The sequence below is a fragment of the Pempheris klunzingeri genome, chromosome 9 (genome assembly GCF_042242105.1).
Source record: "Pempheris klunzingeri isolate RE-2024b chromosome 9, fPemKlu1.hap1, whole genome shotgun sequence".
Classification (NCBI taxonomy): Eukaryota; Metazoa; Chordata; class Actinopteri; order Acropomatiformes; family Pempheridae; genus Pempheris; species Pempheris klunzingeri.
In genome coordinates this window covers 27,878,507-27,902,695 of record NC_092020.1, presented here as the reverse complement: position 1 = coordinate 27,902,695, position 24,189 = coordinate 27,878,507, and the positions used below count along the sequence as shown (strand labels likewise).

The 24,189-nt window shown below is 42.0% G+C and overlaps 1 protein-coding gene across 1 annotated transcript; it reads left to right on the top strand.

Moving 5' to 3' along the window:
• The first annotated feature begins 1,403 nt into the window (after positions 1-1,403).
• ccdc69 (coiled-coil domain containing 69) lies at positions 1,404-24,113 on the top strand. The gene is made up of 9 exons (XM_070837211.1): positions 1,404-1,520; positions 14,153-14,213; positions 19,762-19,940; positions 20,365-20,452; positions 21,613-21,686; positions 21,776-21,877; positions 22,577-22,696; positions 22,807-22,904; positions 23,921-24,113. The coding sequence occupies exons 1-9, from the start codon at positions 1,500-1,502 to the stop codon at positions 24,087-24,089; spliced, it is 912 nt and encodes a 303-aa protein (XP_070693312.1). The 5' UTR covers positions 1,404-1,499; the 3' UTR covers positions 24,090-24,113.
• The last annotated feature ends 76 nt before the right edge of the window (positions 24,114-24,189 follow it).

Here is a 24,189-nt window from a genome sequence, read left to right as displayed (position 1 = left end):
AATACTCTGTATAAGTAAAAGTCCTGCATTCAAGACTTTACTTTATGTAGAATTAGCACTGAAATATACTAATAAAGTTAAGCTAAAAAATAAAAGTCATTATGCAGGTTGGCTCATTTCAGAATAAAGTACAGTATATTATATTATTGGTCCATAGAAACTTAATTAGATGAGACAGGCTCAGAGTGTTATTCTAAGTGTGTGACAGCATCATGGAAAGGATCCCTACAGAGAGAGACCTGGAAGATCCTTTTGGTTTAACCACAAACAGCCGTTATATCGCTCTCTGCACACACACCAGACTACATTCACAAAAATGCTAATTTTAGCTCACAGAACACAGGAGTTGCTATTCTAGTTGCTGTGATGTTTTAAAGTGTTTGGTGTTTTAAAGAGTTTGTTTGTAACCAAACTAATGTGCTAAAACACAAAGTCAAACAATAACTCAAACAAAACTAACAAATCGAGGCATCGGCTCAACAGCAGCTCCCGTGTTCTGTGAGGTAAAATCACTGTTTTTGTGAATGTAGTCTGGTGTGTTTGCAGAGCGCGATATAACGGCTGTAATAAAAGTACTCGGATCTTCCTCATTGTTGGAGCATAGTGAACTAGTGTCTTGGGACTGCCGTCAGCCCTCTGCTAAGTATTGAACCGTGTGACTCTTTTAGACTTTCAAAATGTTATTGGACCAAATTGATAAAATGCTGATGTTGAAACGAGTCTTTTTGCAGGTTGTGATGGTGCAGAAAATGTTTCTGCTGATTTATAAACGCCTCCTTCACAATGTGAGTGTGTGGAAAAAACATTGTGAACTTGGCTTTAAAACCTGGAGCCTTAACTGGGGGCCTGGACATAACCTTTAACCCTGTAACGCCAAGTGTATCATAGTTGATACATGAGTTTTTGAGACCTCTAGATCATCAGAGTGATATTTTCTTTTGTGTTTTTTGCATTTTGTCTGTGTTTTATATGTTTTTGTTTCTTTAATAAATTGCACAAAAATGCCAGATGTAGCAAAAGTGATACAAATGAATTTTGTTTGTTTTGTTTGTAATTTGTCAGAAGGTTCAAAGAATCAGAGTTCAGGTTTTATTTTACTTATTTATTTATTTATTTGTATTCACTTAACCTTCTACGCTATTGTAGCACCAGAATTTCCTCCCGGAGATCAATAAAGTATTTCTATCTATCTATCTATCTATCTATCTATCTATCTATCTATCTATTACATGGTTAGTTAAAAGAATATTTGAGTTTACGAGGTGTTCCTGAAGGCAGCACAGATAAGCCCCGCCCCCTAGGTGTCTGGCGGCTTCAGTGGTGCGTTCATGGTACTTTTTTTTTCACTTGTTTGAAAGTTGTCAACAGAGGGAAGAAGAAGAAGAAGAAGAAGAAGAGGAGGGGGAAGACGACGAAGAAGAAGAAGAAGAAGAAGAAGAGGAGGAGGAGGAGGAGGACCGGAGCGGCTTCAGACCGACCGAGAGCTCGGAGGAGGAGGGATGGGCTGCGGCCACAGCAAGGTGAGACACACCGACACGAACACCGGCAGGAAGCGACGGAGTCTCGGTAGAAGTTCAAACTTTGATCCGGCGGAGCTTCACCGGCGGGCGGCCGGCGGACACACAACGTGCCGGGAAAAGAGCTCCGGATCGTAACGGAGCCCCAAACACCCGGTTTATCGCCTCAAAACGCGGTGATTTGGCGCCTGAATCCGCCCGACAAAGAAAATGCGGTTAAAAAGCGTTTTTTCGTCTTTTCTGAACATCTGTTTCTAATCAGAGCTGCTTCCAACTGTGTGCTAGAAGATGAACCCTGTTTCTTTTTACACCTTTATCCTCTTTAACACTTTTAATGCCCTCCACGTCCTCTGAAATAATCCTGCTTTCACGTTAAGTGAGTTTTAATGAGTCTTAATGCGGTTTTTTCAGGTGTTTTTATCACTTAAAAGCAGCTTTAATGCTCTAACGCACAGAGTTGTTGCTGTAAATGAGACTGTATCACATGCTGTCATAATCCTGTTTAAAACCCTCTAATGTGTCTGCATATGAAGCTCACAGCTCCACCACACTAATATGATCACTTCACTATGGGAGATGCAGCAGTGGTTCTTTTATTTTGAAGGATATTAACACTTAAAGATAATTTTTAATCCACTTCCTCCATGTGTCAGGCAGTGCAGAGGTCATATGTCTGCTGAAATCACTGTATTCTCGCCTGGTGTTGCCTGGTCTGTGGGTACTGTGGGTATTAATGGCAGTAATTCTTCACCACAGAGGGGAAAAGTTTGACAGCTGTTGTCTTCCACCAGTTATTGATAGAGAATGACGGCAGCCGAGGCTTCATGTGGGTCACTGGTCTCCACGCTGAGGTTCGGGGGAAGTGGCGTGGGGTTTGAGTTTGATAACATTTAAATCAAGTTTGAACTTAATAATTAAAAATCCCCCTCGCTGAGCCGAACTTCTAGTGTTTGGAAATGCTCAAAGTTGAGATCTGTGATCTACGGTGGCCCGGAGAGCCCATTTACATTTACACAGCTTGAGAAACACATCTTTGAAAATGTCTAGAAGGAAGCGAAGTGAGAAAGATTCAAGATGTTTATAAATAGGTATTCAAATACACTAAAGATGTGTGTAAATATCTATATAAAGAGGAAATAAATGTACAAATGCAGGATTGTAAGCAGCACAGAGCTGATTCTAGGGGACACTAAAGAGTGATGCGCACGGCATTTAGTGACTTGAAGTTGGTGTCTTTATGTTGGAAAATCAGCAAAAATATGAGACGTGTTCACTTTTTTTTTGCAGTATTTGCTTGTGTTTGGTCTGTTTGCATGTTTACTGAAAGGATTTCAGGTGCAGTTGTCCCAAAGGATCCTGTTGCAGCCATTGCAGCCCGTTTGGTGGCTGCTGGCTGAGGTGATCTACTGGACCAGTTCCAACACTTTTAGAGAGGACCCAGGGTTAGAAACACCACTTTATACCATCGAGTTATGTTTTAACCAGATGATTTGGGACGCCTCTCATGATATTTAATCATTCATCTCAAAAAAGCTTTGCATCAGTTGCAGGTTACACTTGTGGCTCCAACCCGAAGAGTATTATTACCCTTCACAGCTACACTCCCACCTCCTGTGTTCAGGCCGGACGTGTGTGCTTCACTACAGTTTATCTTCTTGGTTAATTATTTTACCTGTTAAATGCCAGGACATTTGTGAAAAATGCCTTGTAATGATTTCCCAAAGTGACAACAGCAGCCGTTAATGCTGGGAGCTAAAATGATAGCTGGAGCTATATTTAGAAAGCAGGTCGTGGTATTGTGGTCATTTGATGCAGTGCATTCTGGGAAATGTAGGACGTGGATGTGGATAGGTTAAGAGACAGAGTTTCTCCAGAACGATCAGTCGTAACTTGTCTGCTGGAATAATCATTCATGGTGTAAGAACTCACCTGTTGATCGTGGGTTTATGAGGCACAGAACAGTTTTAGACGCTCTTATGTAACGTGAACTGCAGCAAATCTTTGATTAGCTCAGAATAGAACAGATTTAGAGGCTCAGCGTCTGAGCTGCTGCAGCAGATCAGCGACACCAGCACGAATGCAGGACTGGCTGAATGGTGTTTTGATTAAAAACAGAACACAAATGCAGTTAATGTCGGGACAAACAGAAGAAGCATCTGTTTGTAAAGATTTTATGTGTTTTCATTGGAGGTTGGAGTCGCAGTGAAGTGGCAGCTTTAACCGCAGTGATGACGGGATTAGACTTAGAGAAGGATTTGATCAGATCTGTCGGAGGTTTTGTTTTTTTTCTTTTCTTAAATTTGCTGAAAAGTGAGTGTGATCTGGTGATTTGGAGCTTTAGCGGACCGCGGTCGACCTTTACCCTTTGCAGGAACAGAACGTAACGCAACACAGCAAAAGTTTAATGAAAAGTCACACAATAAAAGTAATATAACGTAAAGGACCAGGACGTAATGTAATATGATGTAAATATGACGTCATGTAACAGTACAGCTGCCAGGAGGGAAGCTACAGGACAAAACAAGCATTAAGTAACATGATGTAAAGTACCAGGATGTAAAAGTACCAGGATGTAAAAGTAACATGATGTAAAGTACCAGGATGTATAAGTAACATGATGTAAAGTACCAGGATGTAAAAGTAACATGATGTAAAGTACCAGGATGTAACGTCATGGTACGTCACATTATATGTGATGACAAAGTAAATAGTACTATGATGTAAAGTCCCAGGACGTTGAAGTACCAGGATGTAACGTCACATGTAGCTGCTGTCAGAGCCTCTGCTGCTGTTTCTTCTCTTCCCAAACCTCTCAAGTTACTGGATGTCGTCTGTAGTTTAAAAAAAAAGTCTCCTCTAAACATCCTTCAGACACGATTAAATGAAGCCAACGATGAAGAGAACCACAGACTTCATCCTGTGGTTGTAAACGTTGGATCAATTGAACATCTCGAAACCCGCCAAAGCTTCATTTCCTCTCCAACACGTGTGTTCCCCGTGTGTTTCAGCTCGAACACGCAGCTGTTTCTGCCCACTAATTTCATTAATGTCACATTTGAGGAATTCTGGGGTAAGAAAGTCCTGAGAACTCTTGTAGTTCCATTATGTTTCTGTACGGCTACATGCTAATGCTAATGTATTTTCTTAAGCTACTTCGATGATGTTATTTTTTTTAAACATCGTCTGTTGCAGCTTCTCCAAAGTGTGAACTTAACTTTCTCTTTGCCTTGTAAACTAAATATTTGTGGGTTTTATTTGGTCTGAAGATGTTTGAAGAGTTCAGCTGGAAACTTGTGATGGACGTTTTCACTATTTCCTGACATTTTGTGGACTAAACAGATTTTAAGGATCTTCACTGTCGTACCAGCACACATTTCCACATGAGGTGGCACGAAGTTAAGTACCAGTTATGAGCCAAAGAGAATAAATAAACTCTAAACAAGAGCGCCATAAAAACACTATAAAAACAAGCATTTAAAAGGGATAAATTAGCTTGCGTGCAAAATGCAGTTGGCCAGGTTATAAAGTGAAGTGTGCAGTGAGGCACAAGATTTGATGCTAAATGTAAGTTGCAATAGAAAAACCTTTAATCAGGGACTGGAAATTAAAATTAAATCTAGTAAATCCCCCAAAAACTGACAGATGAACCAATAATGTAAATAATTCTTTGGTGCAGGTCTGAATTTGGCCCTTAAACCTCATAAAGCATTAAAACAACCAGTGATAGTTTAGGAGCTCGTGTTGCTGCAGGTCATTTCTCACCTCCAGCTCTGTGATTCGCACTCGTCCAGTTGTCTCGGAGCCAACAGATGGTCGCTGGGAGGTTACAGTTTTCCACTGGCTGCCTCACAGACCTGAACCTCCGCAGTGTAAACCTGAACCCTACAGTTTATGTCTGAGCTGCGGTGAGGAGTTAGACACTGAGCCGACGGCTTGTTTAAAAGATGAAAACCTCCCAAAAAAGAACACCGTGTTAGGAGAATATCTTCAAAATGTGAGTTGGCTTGACATGAAGCTAAAAATCACAAATATTTGAATGGAGTTCTGCATGTACAGTTTCTGGACAGTCTGACCTTTAGTGTTTGTGAAACAGTCTGAGGGGCTTTTCACACTGTCGCTAAAACTGCTAACACATGAGAAACCACCCGAGAGGAGGCAGAACAGAAACCTGTATGCAGTGGAAGCACTCAAAGAAATACAGGAAAGTGAGTTTGCTAGACTTGAAGCTCAAAATCGTCAAAAAATTGAAGTTCTGCATGTATAGTTTCTCCTCTTCATTCTGGACATTTTGACCTCAAGGCCTCGTTCACACGGTTGCTAAAACTTTTAACACACTATTTTTAAATCAGGAACTGAAAATGACAAAATGGCAGTTGCGTAATCAAACTGAAGTTTTGGATTTGCAACACTTTAAAAACAAACAAAAAGTCCTAAAGCTGCAACAAACAATTGATTTCCGTATTGACTAATGTGCTGATTCGACGTCCAAGATGGCGTCTTGCTGATACCTCCTTATATCAACTTTGAGAAACGTGCTGGAGCTAATCAGGACCACGACGTCTTACTTTTATTGACTGTAGTCCGGTATGGAAGCCCGTAGCTGCCACTGAGACGGAAACTAAACTTGTTCCTCTCACTTTGGCTGAACGAGCCTCCATGCTCCTCTCATCTCTGGTCTCAAGGTACCTGATGTTTTCATGAAGTCCTGCATTAGAAAACGGCCTCATGTGACTCAGACATGATGTTTTCTGATCACATCTTGAGCCTGCAGAGATCTCAAGGCACCAGTCCTCCTTGTGACTTTTTTTTATTTTTAGTTTTACTGTTTAATTCAGAGTATTTCTGAGTTACTGCGGCAACAAGAAAGATCACGCTGTTGTCCTCAGTCATAAATGAGACATGAGGAACAACCCAAGGAGAGGCAGAGCTGTGCGCAGCGGTATAAGTACTCACAAAAAAAATAAAATACAAATAAATGTTTTGAAAATGTGAGTTGAGGAGACGTAAAGCTAAAAATGTCCAAAAAATTGAATGGAGTTCTGCTTGTTCAGTTTCTTCTCGTCATTCTGGACAGTTTGACCATATTTTCTACACTAGTCTTGATGCAAAGTACAAATAATCCATTACAAGTAAAATCCCTGTTTTTAAAATGTGACTTAAAGCTAAAAATCACGAAAAAATTGAATGGAGTTGTATTGTAGTAGTTGTAAAATAGCATGAAATGACACGAATGAAGTAGGTGGACCTCTAACAGACAGGACCACAACAGTCCCCTCAAGACCCCCTACAGCCCCCCTGCTGAAAACCAGTAAATACCTGCAGTACTGGAAGTACTCACAAAAAGTACAAGAAAATGTTTTGCAACTATGAGTCGGCTGGACTTTAAGCTAAAAATCACAAAAAATTTAATGGAGTTCTGCGTGCGGCTTCTCCTCCTCACTCTTGTAGAGTTTGCAGTAAAACAAACAGTCTCTCTTCACACTGTCGCTAAACATTTTCGACACTATTCTTTTACCTCAAGAGAAGTAGCAATATAACAAAGTAGAAAATACTTAATTACAAGTAAAATCCCTGTATTTAAAGTCCAATTTAAGTTAATTTACTGCTTATTACTTGGAACTCCTTTCTAATAAATTCAGTGGAGTAAAAGTACAAAATCGTATGAAATGAAGAGATTTAAGAAGGTGGATCTCTAACAGACAGGACTACAACAGACCCCCCCAGGACCCCCTACAGGGTCCTGAAGCCCCCTGTTGAAAGCCATCAGAATGAGGAGGAGAAACTCTACAAGCAGAACTCCATTCAATGTTAGGAGATTTTTATCTTTAAGTCCAGCCAAGTCACGTATTCAAAACATGATCCTGTATTTTTCTGAGTTCTTCCACCACTGCGAACAGTTATCAGTTCTGGCTTTTAAGGGGGGGTTGGGACCCTGTAGGGGGTCCTGAAGGGACTGGTTACTAGTTACTGGTTACTTAGCGGTAACGCTCCCACTTACATGGGACTTTAAATCCAGTTCGCTCCTCTTCCTCCCTCAGAGCTGCAGCTGGACTTTATTTTGCAGCTGTCGGATCTTGAAACTTTACCCAAAATGTAAAAGGTGGTGATGACGTCACAGTCCGACCTGAGGACCAGATCCTGCTACATGTCCAAACCTCCTGACAGTCCGCTGATAACTTAGCAATGTATTGATCATCACCAGATAGCACAGCTGCATTGATTACTGAAATACCTTCATCACTACGCGTTCTGAAGTCAGTTCAACATGACCTTTGACCCGACTCTCATGACCTGGTCCTTGGTTGCTAGCTGCTTCCCCCAGTTTCCTGTCTTTATGCTAAGCTAAGCTAAGCTAAGCTAACTGGGTGTAGCGTCATTTTTACTGTACAAGAATGAGACTCTCCGAGAAACAGAAGACGTGTCTTTGCCAAAATGTCGAATTCTTCCTTTAACCCATTGAAAAGTTGTGTAGTGGAGGTCTATAGTGTGTGTGTGTTAGTTAGTCAGTGTGTTAGTGTGTAGTGGAGGTCTATAGTGTGTGTGTGCTAGTTAGTTAGTGTGTAGTGGAGGTCTATAGTGTGTGTGTGCTAGTTAGTCAGTGTGTTAGTGTGTAGTGGAGGTCTATAGTGTGTGTGTGTGCTAGTTAGTCAGTGTGTTAGTGTGTAGTGGAGGTCTATAGTGTGTGTGTGCTAGTTAGTCAGTGCGTCAGTGTGTAGTGGAGGTCTATAGTGTGTGTGTGTGTGTTAGTTAGTCAGTGTGTTAGTGTGTAGTGGAGGTCTATAGTGTGTGTGTGCTAGTTAGTCAGTGTGTAGTGGAGGTCTATAGTGTGTGTGTGTTAGTTAGTCAGTGTGTTAGTGTGTAGTGGAGGTCTATAGTGTGTGTGTGCTAGTTAGTCAGTGTGTTAGTGTGTAGTGGAGGTCTATAGTGTGTGTGTGTTAGTTAGTCAGTGTGTAGTGGAGGTCTATAGTGTGTGTGTGTGTGCTAGTTAGTCAGTGTGTCAGTGTGTAGTGGAGGTCTATAGTGTGTGTGTGCTAGTTAGTCATTGTGTAGTGGAGGTCTATAGTGTGTGTGTGTGTGCTAGTTAGTCAGTGTGTTAGTGTGTAGTAGAGGTCTATAGTGTGTGTGTGTGTGTGTGCTAGTTAGTCAGTGTGTTAGTGTGTAGTAGAGGTCTATAGTGTGTGTGTGTGTGTGCTAGTTAGTCAGTGTGTTAGTGTGTAGTGGAGGTCTATAGTGTGTGTGTGCTAGTTAGTCAGTGTGTTAGTGTGTAGTGGAGGTCTATAGTGTGTGTGTGTGTGTGTGCTAGTTAGTCAGTGTGTTAGTGTGTAGTAGAGGTCTATAGTGTGTGTGTGTGTGTGTGCTAGTTAGTCAGTGTGTTAGTGTGTAGTGGAGGTCTATAGTGTGTGTGTGTGTGTGTGCTAGTTAGTCAGTGTGTCAGTGTGTTAATGAGTTTGATTAGTGGAAAATGATCCTTCAGCCAAATCTGGTTCTAATGTAATGAACTCCTCTTCGTCTACGAGGTTCTTTTAACCGTAAACGGAGCTTTAAAGTAGTCGAACTCAGCTTGTAATTCTTCAAAGGAAGCTTGAATAAAGTGACTGTAAAACCTCAGTAGCTCTGCTCGTATTTATAGCGACACCACAGGAAGAGTTGTTTGTCCCACGGCGAGCTCTTTGTGATGAACATCCGCTCCTCGATGGGCGGCAGGTGGCGTTCGGCGGAGAGGTAAAATCCTCGTAGAGGTCTTTTCGGTAGCAGCAGAGGGAGGAGAGGTTAAAGATGGAGCAGCTCCAGGCTACGGTTTGACGTCTGAATCCTCCGTCTGCTAGTAAAACGTGAGACATTCGACACATCGAGGGGAAATAAAAGAGCTGCTCTTCATCTCTGTGTGCGAGTTTCACCTCGTTCAGGAGAGACTTCGCCTCCCGAGGCGCTCTGGGGAATATTTAAACACCCGAGCGAACATTCTTTCATGTAGCTGAAAGTGTGTGTGTGAATGCAGGATCTTACATTCCACTTCATTTTGTTGTTTTGTGGTTTTTCAGAGGAGGAAAACAGTCATTACTGTTGTACAGAAACATGTTTGTCACTAACGTGGTCGCACAGATTCAGGCTGCAGAACAGACTTAAAAGAGTAACGTTGGTATTTTTAAACCTGGGCCCTGTTTTTTTTACATATCCTGGTGTCTGAGTGACTGGTAGGTAGTAAAAGTGTTGGAACTGGTCCAGTAGATCACCTCAGCCAGCAGCCACCAAACGGGCTGCAATGGCTGCAACGTGATCCTTTGGGACAACTGCACCTGATCACAGTAGGTCCACTAAAAGAGCTTGTTTGATCCACTGACAGGCTCAGAGTGTTATTCTAAGTGTGTGACAGCATCATGGAAAGGATCGATATAACAACTGTTTCTGGTTCCAGCTTAATTCAACTTTGACCCCAAAACATGTTGATTTCTGTAGGGTGCACCCAATGGCATGTGTTAATTATCTGAGTTACAACTCTGAACACCGATTTGAATAAACACACCTAAAAAGCATAGGGGAAAACATGCTCCTTATAACTGCAGAACCTGCCTGAGAATCTTGCTGTTTTTAAGTTTCCTTCAGTACCACAGTAATCCAGTGGTAGCTGTCCGTACATCCGTGGGTTTACTACAAACAGGCACTGCTAACGGCTAATTCGGCTCATTTCTTAATGAAGCTAGTTTGCAAAAATCTTAACAAATGTAGACAAATATGTTTTTGTAGCACACATGCAGCTTGTACTTCCTGGATAATAAGTTGAGTTAAAGTCCCCTAAATCATTATGGGAGTTGGATTATTGTAGCATGAAGTAAGACAACAAAATAACAATGGTAGTATGTGACAAATGTGCACATAACTATAGCTTTGATTGTCTCTGCTCCTCTTAAAGTGTGATCACATCAGCATCAATCTCTCTGTGGATAATTAACGAATTCCCAAGTGTCCTCCTGGTCAATTGAGCCCTTGTTCAATAAAAGGATGCGTTTCCTGTTCCAGACTCTCAGGTTAAAGGTCACTGTTGTTCAGCTGGAGCAGAGTGAACGAGTCTGTTTGATCCACTGAGTCTGGAAATGGAGAAGTGTCATCATCCAGTATAGTACTATTACTACTACTACTGATAGTACTATTACTATTACTATTACTACTACTGATAGTACTATTACTACTACTACTGATAGTACTATTACTACTACTACTGATAGTACTATTACTATTACTATTACTACTACTGATAGTACTATTACTATTACTATTACTACTACTGATAGTACTATTACTATTACTACTACTATTACTACTACTGATAGTACTATTACTATTACTATTACTACTACTGATAGTACTATTACTATTACTACTACAATTACTACTACTGATAGTACTATTACTACTACTACTGATAGTACTATTACTATTACTACTACTATTACTACTACTACTGATAGTACTATTACTACTACTACTGATAGTACTATTACTACTACTACTGATAGTACTATTACTATTACTATTACTACTACTGATAGTACTATTACTACTACTACTGATAGTACTATTACTATTACTACTACAATTACTACTACTGATAGTACTATTACTACTACTACTGATAGTACTATTACTATTACTACTACTATTACTACTACTACTGATAGTACTATTACTACTACTACTGATAGTACTATTACTACTACTATTACTACTACTGATAGTACTATTACTACTACTACTGATAGTACTACTACTACTACTACTGATAGTACTACTACTACCTCTGATAGTACTATTACTACTACTACTGATAGTACTACTACTACTACTGATAGTACTATTACTACTACTACTGATAGTACTACTACTACCTCTGATAGTACTATTACTACTGATAGTACTATTACTACCACTGACAGCACTGCTCTGAGTTCCTGACGTTCATCGCTCCACCAGAGATCATGTGACTCTCCGGCTCCTCCCACCACAGTTTAAACCGTCCAATGAGGTGACTGATGATTGAACATCTGCCGGCGCCCCCTGAGAGTCACTGTGGACCCGTGAAGTGCTGCACAAACAGAGCTGGGATTTATGGCGTTTGTAGCAGCGAGGGCCCCTGTGACGCCCTGAGGAACGCCTCCTCCTCTTCCTCCTCCTCCTCCTCTTCCTCCTCCTCCTCCTAAACTCAGTGATGTTTAAACTAGAGATATTTATTGTTTCAGCTCATAGTTTAAATAAAGTTTGTGTGTGTGGATCATTGCCTTTATACACACACACACCTTGTTGGGACTAGTAGAGCTTACTGGTTGAGGCTTGGGTTAGGCTGCTCACAGTAAATGGAAGTCAATGCAGTGTCGTCACAAGGATCATTGTTGGTATAAACACCAGGCTTGTCAGGGCCAGTAGTCCTTATAGGGACCAAAACCTGGTCCTGTGTGAGGTCCTGGTTAAGGTTTGGGTTCGGCTGCTCACAATAAATGGAAGTCAATGCAGCGTCCTAAAAAGGATCATTGCTGGCACACATGCCTGCCTTGTCAGCACCAGTAGACCTTATGAGGACCTTTTTATGAGTTTGGCTGTCCACAATGAATGGAAGTCAATGCAGCGTCCTAAAAAGGATAGCTGTGCAAGCGTGTGTGTGTGAAGCAGTGTTTTAGGGTGTGATTGTTTGGACTCACTGTGGTTGAGCAACGGGAGTGTGTGAGGCAATACTGTGTGTGTGTGTGTGTGTGACTATGTGTGACTATGTGAGACAATAACATAAGTTAACTGATGGAGGCAGCAGCAGAACAGTGATTCCTTTGTGATGTAAAATTGATTGTATAAAATTATATCGCTCTCTTTAAAGCCACCAGACTCCATTCACAAAAACAGTGATTTTACTTCGCAGAACATGGGAGATTCTGGTCTACTTTTTGTGACTTTGGTGTTTTAGAATTTTAGTTTGGATCCAAACTAAGTGTTAAAAGCACTTTAAGTCAAACAACAACTCAAACAAAACCAATGAATCGAGGCAGCGATAGAACCGCAGCTCTTGTGTTCTGCAGGATAAAATTGGTGTTTTTGTGAATGTAGTCTAGTGTGTGTACAGAGAGCGAAAAAACGGCTGTTTGTGGCATTTGTTTGTTCTATATTTTCATTGCATTGTATGTTTTCTTATTTTGGAAATACTCAAAGCCTTTTCTATTAGTTATTTCTTGGTGCCATTTTTCAGAGCATCTTTATCACTTGTGCTTTATGCTCATAAAAAGTAACGAGGACAAAGTGTAAATGACACCTCTGGAGGAGGAGGAACGTCCGTCTGGCTTTTTGTTTAATCATCAGCAGCATAAAGAAACAGTCATCTGTTGTTCGGAGTCGTTGATCAGGCAGCAGCTGAAGTTACGTAACGGAGGAAAGAAAAGAGGGAAAGTTACAGCGTCAGTCATGTGGAGACTAATGGAGCTGGCAGGTCGGAGTCAGACCTCCATCAGCAGCTTTCATAACAGCCTCTCTGCTCCAGTTCAACACCCAGACCTGAACCAGGACTCGGCTGCTGCCAGGAGGCCCCAGTAACGCAGTCGGGGAGGGGGCGGAGGTTCAGCTCCCTCCAAACGCTCTGTTTTATGTCCCCGATGTCACTATCACCATGAGAAGCTGAGATAAGTTCAGCCCAGTGTGGAACTGTGAGCTCAGAAAACAAATATTATTTGACCTTAAACCTGATTTCTAATAATAAAACCCACTGAAATGACGTAAATTTGTCTAAGAAATACTGGATTTGTAGTATAAAAAGGAATAAAGGAGAAAAGGAATGATGTAGATCATATTATAAACAGTTATAGAGAAACACTAATTGAGTTTGTGCGAGGTGTTGAATTCTGAATGGAAGAGAATCCATATAAAATTGTTGTTTTTAATTAAAATTAATCTAATCTTTTGTCTATAAACGTCAGAAAACGACTAAGGATACATCCTCAGGTGTCATTTTGTTTGACCATAAGTCCAAAACTTGAATAAGTTCAGTTATCCTCATGTGAGATACTGGAACCATTGAATATTTGGCATTTTCTGCTTAAAAAATAATTTTAATTATTAAATGTTAGTTTTAATTTTGCTGCACTATTAATCATGATCAAATATATAGATTTTTTTTTTTTTTTTTAACCAATGCAGCCAAACCCTTCTGGCTTGTTCCTCCTTCTGTACGATTGTTAACACCAATGTTTCCAGTAAACCTGCACTTTTTCAAAACTTTCCAGGACCCTCCTTAGAAACTTTTGCCCCGAAACCCCACCTGGTTCGTCTGCGTCACTTTCCGGCCGTGGTCTAGTTTTTTAAAATCCCACCAGGCGTGTTTTTCTGGCTCATGTTATGATGTTAATCAGGTTGTCTTATTGTTTATTACTAATGTAGTAAGAGTTACATTTAGCTCTGTCGGCACAGGATGTTGATGTAGGCGACGTTTTAATAACGACGGATTTCTGTTCACATAAAATTAAACCGCTTTAAGTTCGTGGACCAAACCTGTTCAGCAAAACCAGCAACTGACTCTCGTCCTGTCGGCCTGTTCTGTTTAATGTTGATGTTTATGGCGTCACTGAAATGTTTTCTTCTTCTTCTTTTCTTCCTGTCGTTATCAGAAGAAAAGCAAAGACAAGAGGGGAGAGAAGAACCGGAAAGACAACAGCCGCCGAGATGGAGGTGAATATATATACTGTACATAGTGTGTGTGTGTGTGTGTGTGTGTGTGTGTGTGGTTTCCTCCTCTGAGTGCTCGCAACCTCGTTTAGTTCTCTCATTTCCTGTTTCCACGTCTGGTTTTCTGAACGAAACGTCAGGTAGAAGTCGAGGAGCCACTCTGTGAACTGTGTAACTTACAAACCAGACTCATGTCTAATTTTTGCCGTTTTAATTGAGACACATTGTGCAGCTTTTCTTTAGGACAGTTTCAGTCTGTGAGAACTGACTCACGTTAGCAAACAGCTGCTTATTTCTAGAGCGAGAGAGTTACAGAGCCTCTGATCCTCTATAGCTACAGATGTGTCACTACAGGCTGTCAGAGGTCTGAAATAGTGTCCACTTCCTGTCTCCTGAGTGGGCGTGGCCTCCTGGTGGGAGCATCAATTATCTATCTGAACACCAACTAACTCAGTGAGCTCAGTGGAGGTACAAGCAGCTGTTAGCCTGTTAGCTTCCATGCTAACTAGCTTTAGATCCAGGTGCAGCGTGACAGCTTTCTATTAGAAACAGCTTCAGAGTCACTGAGGACGTTAGTTTGTCTTTGATTAACGATAAAACAGAGACGATATAGATCAGATCGGCACATCTGGGAACTTTGGTGTGTGACTCGTCCCCGCCCCTTTCTGGGTGTAAACGCTCGCCGTAGACTTTAATGTAAAACAGCTTTACAAAACCAAACCAACAGAAAAGCTCCTGAAGTCAGAGAGTCAGTCGATGAGCTGCAGACTGAGTGTCAGTAATAGTAGTCACCTTCAGTCACGTCCCTTCATCCTCCAGCATCCAGCTGATCAATAAGGTCCCTCAGTGACCCCCCAGTGGTCAGAGGGTCCATCAGTGGTCAGAGGGTCCATCAGTGGTCAGAGGGTCCGTCAGTGGTCAGAGGGTCCGTCAGTGACCCCCCCAGTGGTCAGAGGGTCCATCAGTGGTCAGAGGGTCCATCAGTGGTCAGAGGGTCCCTCAGTGACCCCCCAGTGGTCAGAGGGTCCGTCAGTGGTCAGAGGGTCCATCAGTGGTCAGAGGGTCCATCAGTGGTCAGAGGGTCCATCAGTGGTCAGAGGGTCCATCAGTGGTCAGAGGGTCCCTCAGTGACCCCCCAGTGGTCAGAGGGTCCGTCAGTGGTCAGAGGGTCCATCAGTGGTCAGAGGGTCCGTCAGTGACCCCCCCAGTGGTCAGAGGGTCCTACCGACACCCGTTTACCTCACTGAGTCTGCAGATCATCAGATCACCAGGAAATATTTCACTGTTCAGTCCTGCTCTGCTAACACTATGCTAGCTAGCATTAGCACTGTGCTCTGACAGCTCACCTAGCTAACGTTAGCTTATAGCCTATAAGTTAGCTTATGTTAGCCCGGTCAGTGCAGCCTGAGCTCCAACCAGGAAGTGTTAAACCCAGAGCCACTAGAACCTGTTCTCCACCAGGATCTGAACTTTAGACAGTTATTAGCTACAGAGGATGAGCGCTAACAGGCTAACTGCTGCTGTCCTCTCCTGCATGTGCCGCTAACATCAGGCTACAGCTGCTAATATTAAATTCACTACAGTAAAATTGATTTGGCTTTGTGCCCCTAAATAAGTGAAATATGAAATATTTAAATTTTTGTTTTCTGTTTATTGATGATTTTTATACTTTGTAAACCTTTTTATTGATATTTTGTCTATTTTCGCTCTTTCCTACTTTATGCTGCAGCTGCACAACAGTTTCCCTTAAGATAAATGAAATTAAGATTCACTTTATCTTAATTTCACACAACATAAATCCTCTCAAACTGCCCTCGGACAAGAATACGGTAGCACGCGGCGCTGAGACGTGTGTGGACGACTAGAAAACTGGTAAAACTGGTGAAAACGTTTCATTGGAAAAACATGAAAGGCTCAGCTGATGTGGAGAATACGATAAAGTGACTAAATAAAGAGCTCACAGGTACGTTCATAACGTCCAAAGTGACTTAGTGAAGCATCTGCTGCGACACTGTGACTCACCGCTGACTGTGAACGCACCCCGGAGGCTCATCTGCTCCTGTTTATGAGCAGGTTGTACAGTTTGAACTGCGGGACAGAAACCGCTCGTTTAGAAAACAGGACGGTACGAACACGCTGTCGTCATCTGTCAGTGAATCACTGCCACTCAGGCACGAGGAGGCGGACCGCCAGATGTTAGAGCCGGAAAACATCTGTCAGTCAAGATGTCGACCTGAACGCTCAGTCAGAACAAATATTAGATTTTAAAAGGACGACACCTGCTCCATTATTATCCAAGAAAACATCCTGCTGCCATAAACACTGAACAGAACACTAAATGTAGATTCATCCACCGCGGAAAATAGTCCCAAATATAATTTAAAAACTAGAGTGAGCAGCTGTTTGTTTGTGGTTTATACTTTCATTTTTTAAAACGGCTCAGTAATTTCCTCAGATGTTATATCACTCTCTTCAAACACACCAGACTCCATTCACAAAAACAAGAATTTTACCTCACAGAACATGGGAGTTTCTGCTCTAGTTGCTCTGACCTTGGTTTTTTAACACACTAGTCTGGATCCAAACTAATCCTTTAAAAACACCAAAGTCACACAAAAACACAAATTAAACTAACTAATCAAGCCAGCAGCAGAGCAGCAGCTCCTGTGTTCTGTTCTCTAAAATCCCTGTTTTAGTGAATGTAGTCTGGTGTGTGTGCTGTTTGTGGTTAAACCAAAAGGATCTTCCAGGTCTCTCTCTGTAGGGATCCTTTCCTTGATGCTGTCACACACTTAGAATAACACTCTGAGCCTGTCAGTGGATCAAACAAGCTCTTTTAGTGGACCTACTGTGATCAGGTGCAGTTGTCCCAAAGGATCACGTTGCAGCCATTGCAGCCCGTTTGGTGTCTGCTGGCTGAGGTGATCTATTGGACCAGTTCCAACACTTTTACTACCTACCAGTCATTCAGACATTAGAATATAAACAGAGAGGATCATGGTTTTAAAATCTCCTCTGAAGAATCACAAAGCATCTCAAGTTTGTGTCTCAACTGTCGAACAGCGACAGAATAAAACTAAAGCTGCTCTTTGTTTAGAAACAGAAACAGAAACAGGCTCCGACCTGTTCACACCGCGCCACATAACGGTATGCACCTTTTAAACAGGTGTAACGTGCTGTCGGAGCTCGTTGTGTAGTTGTAGAGATTTTCTGCTCACTAGAAACAGTTTTAGTATGTGCAGAAGAGAAGAGTTGATAAAGAGTCTTATAATGTTTGGGACACCTGAGACTCATTTGGGACCGAAACCTGCAGACATGAAGACGTCATTGAAACTGAATGAACTCTGTGTGTGTGTGAGAGAGCGTGTGTCTACACGTCGATGACGTAACTGACAGGTTGAAAATAAATTAGTGAGAAACACCTCCTAACCAAGCAGTTTGATATTAACCCTTCAGCTCCTGACGACACTAAACATCTGGAGTACTTTCTAATGAGTCTGTGTACGTCTCATAGGGAAATATTCTACTTTTCACTGCACTACAATTATCTGACAGCTTTAGCTACTTTACACACTCAGATTTTATTCATATGAAACATTAAAATGGACAAGAACAACTGAAACTGTCCATTAATCAATGAGTCGATGGGCAGGAGATTAATTATCAACCAAAGTCTTTTTTCCTGTCAAAACATTTCCTGCTTGCATTGTATCGCATGTATTTGTCATAATTTCCAGATTAAACTGACAAACTTTAACACGGTCAGTGCAGAACTCTTACTGGTAACAGTAGCAGTATTCTGTAGTATTTTTACTACTTTTACTTCAGTTGGCCTGAATACTCCTCCACCAAAAGTGTTTTTTGGCTCATAATCACAGAGGGAGCACTTTTGGTCCCATGTAGCACCTTTTTTGTTAAATTAAAACCTTTAAACTGACGAACCAGCGGAGAACTTTTACCGTCTGGTTTCACTCTGTTACTCTGTGATGCTTTAAATCCCATCAGGAGCGTTTCAGAACGTTTTTCCTGCTCGCTGGTTTGGTCGTTAAACTGATGTTGGAGCTTCTAACGGGATCAAACGGGCCGCGTTTCTTCTTCTGCTGCTTTAAATGTGTCTCTAACGGGATCCAACGGGCCGCGTTTCTTCTTCTTCTGCTGCTTTAAATGTGTCTCTAACGGGATCCAACGGGCCGCGTTTCTTCTTCTGCTGCTTTAAATGTGTCTCTAATGGGATCCAACGGGCCGCGTTTCTTCTTCTGCTGCTTTAAATGTGTCTCTAACGGGATCCAACGGGCCGCGTTTCTTCTTCTGCTGCTTTAAATGTGTCTCTAACGGGATCCAACGGGCCGCGTTTCTTCTTCTTCTGCTGCTTTAAATGTGTCTCTAACGGGATCCAACGGGCCGCGTTTCTTCTTCTGCTGCTTTAAACGTGTCTCTAACGGGATCCAACGGGCCGCGTTTCTTCTTCTGCTGCTTTAAATGTGTCTCTAACGGGATCCAACGGCCGTGTTTCTTCTTCTGCTGCTTTAAACGTGTCTCTAACGGGATCCAACGGCCGCGTTTCTTCTTCTGCTGCTTTAAACGTGTCTCTAACGGGATCAAACGGGCCGCGTTTCTTCTTCTGCTGCTTTAAACGTGTCTCTAACGGGATCCAACTGGCCGCGTTTCTTCTTCTGCTGCTTTAAACGTGTCTCTAACGGGATCAAACGGGCCACGTTTCTTCTTCTGCTGCTGCTTTAAATGTGTCTCTAACGGGATCCAACGGCCGCGTTTCTTCTTCTGCTGCTTTAAACGTGTCTCTAACGGGATCAAACGGGCCACGTTTCTTCTTCTTCTGCTGCTTTAAATGTGTCTCTAACGGGATCAAACGGGCCGCGTTTCTTCTTCTTCTGCTGCTTTAAATGTGTCTCTAACGGGATCCAACGGCCGCGTTTCTTCTTCTGCTGCTTTAAACGTGTCTCTAACGGGATCCAACGGCCGCGTTTCTTCTTCTGCTGCTTTAAACGTGTCTCTAACGGGATCAAACGGCCGCGTTTCTTCTTCTGCTGCTTTAAATGTGTTTCTAACGGGATCAAACAGGCCGGGTTTCTTCTTCTTCTGCTGCTTTAAATGTGTCTCTAACGGGATCCAACGGCCGCGTTTCTTCTTCTGCTGCTTTAAACGTGTCTCTAACGGGATCCAACGGCCGCGTTTCTTCTTCTGCTGCTTTAAATGTGTTTCTAACGGGATCAAACAGGCCGGGTTTCTTCTTCTTCTGCTGCTTTAAATGTGTCTCTAACGGGATCAAACGGCCGCGTTTCTTCTTCTGCTGCTTTAAATGTGTTTCTAACGGGATCAAACAGGCCGCGTTTCTTCTTCTTCTGCTGCTGCTTTAAACGTGTCTCTAACGGGATCAAACAGGCCGCGTTTCTTCTTCTGCTGCTTTAAAATGTGTTTCTTGGATGTACTTCCTGCTTTGTTGTGCTGCAGCTACAGACAGCAGCTAAAGTCAAAGGCGCCGTCCCTGTTCACCAGTGATCTGACGTTTGTCGCTCCCTCCGTGTGTTTGCAGGTAAACGAGCATCAGGCGAGCAGGACGTCTGTCTGGAGAAGCAGCTGGAGCGGTTCGAGTGGCAGCTGAGGATCTTAAAGGAAGTGCTCTCAGCCAATGGGAACCCGGAGAGGGCGGAGCTACTGAAGGACCACGCCGACGAGGAGGTGTGCGCCCTCGTCCTCAGCATCCTCGATAAGGTGAGCAGGTCACGTTGGAAAGGATCCCTACAGAGAGAGATATTGTTATATCGCTCTCTGCACACACACCAGACGCCATTCACAAAAACAGGGATTTTATCTCATAGAACACAGGAGTTCCTGGTCTGCTGCTGCCTTGATTAGTTAGTATTTTGTATCACACAAATATTGTGTTGGGTCTGAACTGACCCTTTAAAACTCCAAAGTCACACAATAACACAAACAAACTAACTGATCAAGACATCAGTAGACCATGTAAAATCGCTGTTTTTGTCAATGGAGTCTGGTGTCTTTGAAGAGAGTGATTATCTGGCTACGCTAAGAAGTAAACAAGTGCGTGTTGACCATGGATCATTGGAGGCTCCATTCGAAAAAATTCCTTCCTTTTGATTTGATCTCTCACCTCATCTGATGTGATTTTCAGGTGAAAACAGAGACGACGGCTGATTTGAACGTCCTGCATGAACAGAAGAGTAAAGCAGCTACTGAAGAACAAGAGAGACACGTGGAAGGTAACAACTTACATCACAAGAGTTTTATTATTAGTGTTGTTACTGTTAAATGTATTGACACTCTGTCCATTCTTCAGATTGTGTCTCTTCTGGTCTTCTGTAATGTGGTTTTTATGTTGACGTGTTTTAAATTTGTTGCTTAACATGTTTCTGTATTAATTGTACACGTCCTGCATGATGTTTTCTTACTTCTCTAAACTATTTATCCTGTTCAGCTGCTTCATATCAATGTTGTCTTTGCTCTCTGCAAACACACCAGACTCCAGTCACAAAATCAGTAATTTTACCTCACAGAACACAGGAGCTGCTGGTCTGCTGCTGCCTCGATTGGTTGGTTTGTTTGTGTTACTGCATGACTAAGGTGTTTTTAAAGGATTAGTTTGGATCCAACACAATATTTTTGTAATAACCACAAACAAACAAATTAAAAGATTGAGGCTGCAGCAGCCCAGCAGTTCCCATATAAAATTGCTGTTTTTATTAATGGAGTCTGGAGGATCACGCTGCAGCCCGTTTGGTGGCTGCTGGCTGAGGTGATCTACTGGACCAATTGCAACACTTTTAGCACCTACCAGTCATTCAGACACCGTGTGGAGTCTACTTAGTGAACATGATGAGCATGTTTTCATTTAACGTAATATAAATTTGTTTACACATCATGCAGAGACGAGCTGATGTGGGGATTTCACTCAGTGTCTCTGATCATCTGTATTTAGTGTCAGTGTTTATGTCTGTACACCTTAAACCTGGTTTTCAAACAAAAGAAATAAAACTTTGAATCATTTGATCAATTTTACTGATTTAAACACAGATTTAATTTTTAAAAAATGCACCATAAGTTGGGATAAAATCATCTTACGTGTAAAGAGACTGAAATATAGTTTGATTTATTACATTTTTACTTTGTAAATAGATTTGTACATTTTTTTTAACACCTGCGTCATTTTCTTGTATTTTTGTTTGATTGATAAAATGTTAAATCAGACTTAAAGCTGAATTTGTGCTAAAACAAAAGGACACGTTACATGTGGAGCGACGACGGATTATAAGATGTTAAACAAAGTCGGCGACATGAAGTGCGACTACTCAGGTTTGTGTTTTTACCTGTGATATATCGTCAAAAGTCGTCTGAGTTTGTCTGTTGTTTGTTTTTGCTGCAGAGCTGCAGAAGAAACACCAACAACAGAAAAGTCAACTGACAGAAAAGTTTGAAGCTGCTGAAAAAATCCTGAAGGTAAAAAAAAAAAAGAGCAGTAACGTTTGTCTTTATCAGTTTTCATGCTGAAAATTTATTTTTCTTTTAATTTCTGTCTGTAAATGAAGGTCAGAGTGGAGGAGCTGACAGCTGATCTGCATGTTTACAACGAGCTGAAGAGGAGAGTCGAAGAATCGACATTTAAAAAGGACCTGCAGAGAAATATCCAGGTGTGTTCAGGTGTATGTGTGTACATGGGGTCACCTTATTGAATCCACTCTGGTTCATTATTCTAAGTGTGTGACAGCATTATGGAAAGGATCCCTACAGAGAGAGACCTGGAAGATCCTTTTGGTTTAACCACAAACAGCTGTTATATCGCTCTCTGCACACACACCAGACTACATTCACTAAAACACTGATTTTACTTCACAGAACACAGGAGCTGCTGGTCTTAATAGGTTATTGTTATTGTGTTATTGTGTGACTTTGGTGTTTTAAAGGGAGCGTTCAGACTCAAAACAATATTTGTGTAACACACAATGACACAATTAAACTACCTGATGGACGAGAGTAGACCAGTTACTCACATGTTCTGCACGGTAAAATTGCTGTTTTTATGAATGGAGTTTGGCGTGTTTGCAGAGAGCGTTTTAATGGTTGTTTCTGGTCAAACCAAAAGGATTCTACAGGTCTGTCTCTGCAGGGATCTTACAGAGGTGATCTACTGGACCAATTCCAAAACTTTTTGTACTTGTCATTCATTTTAATAGTCTGCAAGTTTAATAAACACCAGATTTCTCCTTTAAAAGATACAAACTAAATCTGGAGGATTCAATTATTCTTCACAGGCAAAATCAGGAAACACTAACAGTGTGTTTAACCTTCATGTAAACACTTCATTATGTTCTCTGTGCCCCCCTCCTTAGGCACATGGCAGCCCAGGGGCATTCTGGGAGTCTGAGCAGGAGTCTCTGCTGTTTGTGATTGAGATGAAGACTGAGCGCGTGCAGGAGCAGAGCAGGAAGCTGCAGCAGATGGACGCTCTGGTAGGTCCAACCGAAAAACAGGCTGTCATACGCCGACCCTCTGTTTCCACCTCCATGTTCTCACATCTTCTTCTTCTTCTTTTTCTTCTTCTTCTTCCTCCTCCTCTCAGGTGGAGAAGAACTTGTCTTTGGAGGATCAGATCGTCCACATCCTGCAGCAGAACGAGGACCTGAGAGTCCGAATAGAAAAGTGCCAGACTCTCATCCAGTAAGCGTCTCCTCTTCCTCACCTGCAGCAGCTCATTGTGCAGGAATGTGGCGCCGCCTGCTGGACAGTTTAAATCCCTTCATAGACGCCAGTCATCTCTGTCTTTGGGGCTTCTTTTAAAACAGAATATTTATTTTAAAAAAGGGGATTAAAAGATGAGGAGTGCGTTTTTATGTTACTGTGTTATTATGAACTTAACATCCAGTTTATTAGGAACACCTGGTTTACACTAAAGCAGTCTGACTGCTCCGTTTTAGTGTTTATGTTGTGTTTCTGTTATTCAGTCATAACTATAACCATTGATGCTACTGGGGTGGACAAAATAATAGAAAGGGGATTTAATGCCGGATCATGAGTTTTGACATGGTGGACCTAATGATAAGGGGAATTATGACTTATAAACACACAAAGAACACAAGTGATGTGAGGAAGAGAGAGAGGAAAAGTGGCGGTACAAATGTAAAATTAAAGAAATACATTCGTATTACAAATACTTTATTATTTAGCACAAGAGAAAAAGGCTCCACACCAGACTACATTCACAAAAACACTCATTTTACCTCACAGAACACAGGAGCTGCTGGTCTACTGCTGCCTCCGTCAGTTAATTTGTTTGTGTTATTGTGAGACTTTGGTAGTTTAACAAGCTAGTTTGGATCAAACACACTGTTTGTGTAACACACAATAACAGAAACACACTAACTGACTGAGGCAGCAGCAGACCAGCAGCTCCTGTGTTCTGTTCTCTAAAATCCCTGTTTTAGTGAATGTAGTCTGGTGTGTGTGCAGAAAGCGATATAACGTTTCTCAGTGAACTTTCATGGGTAGCAGATTGAAACAAAACACAAGTCTTGTAAAATGAATAATATGACAAAAAAAATGTAAAATACCCCCAAAACATCGTGAAGAACTCTGCTGCAGAGCCACGAGTCTCCTGCCGGGTTCGACCTTTAGTTCTAACTTTAATGGAGACTTTTCTTTGCTCCTGATCATCAGCTCTGTTCTCCGTCCAACAGGCAGCTATCAAAGGAGCAGCAGGACCTGAACGTGGCGCTGGAGAGGCAGGCGTCGAGAAACCAGAAGCTTTCTCAGGAAAAAGAGCAGCTGATGTTCAAACTGCGGCACAGAGACTCGTGTCCGACCATCCACCTGCCCGCCATGATGCAGGAGATCGCGCCCCGATGATCACATGAGCCCGAACGGGGGAACCTTCAGTGTAGATAGAAACCAGAGTCCTCACAAGGTAACGTGCAGCTCAGTTGGTTCACCGCTCCGTAACGGGGCT

Excerpts from the sequence above, each read along its gene's own strand:
- ccdc69 (XM_070837211.1), top strand. The coding sequence starts at position 1,500 with ATGGGCTGCGGCCACAGCAAG. Across the intron at positions 1,521-14,152 it reads TGGGCTGCGGCCACAGCAAG|AAGAAAAGCAAAGACAAGAG; the intron begins GTGAGACACACC and ends TGTCGTTATCAG. Across the intron at positions 22,697-22,806 it reads TGCAGCAGATGGACGCTCTG|GTGGAGAAGAACTTGTCTTT; the intron begins GTAGGTCCAACC and ends TCCTCCTCTCAG.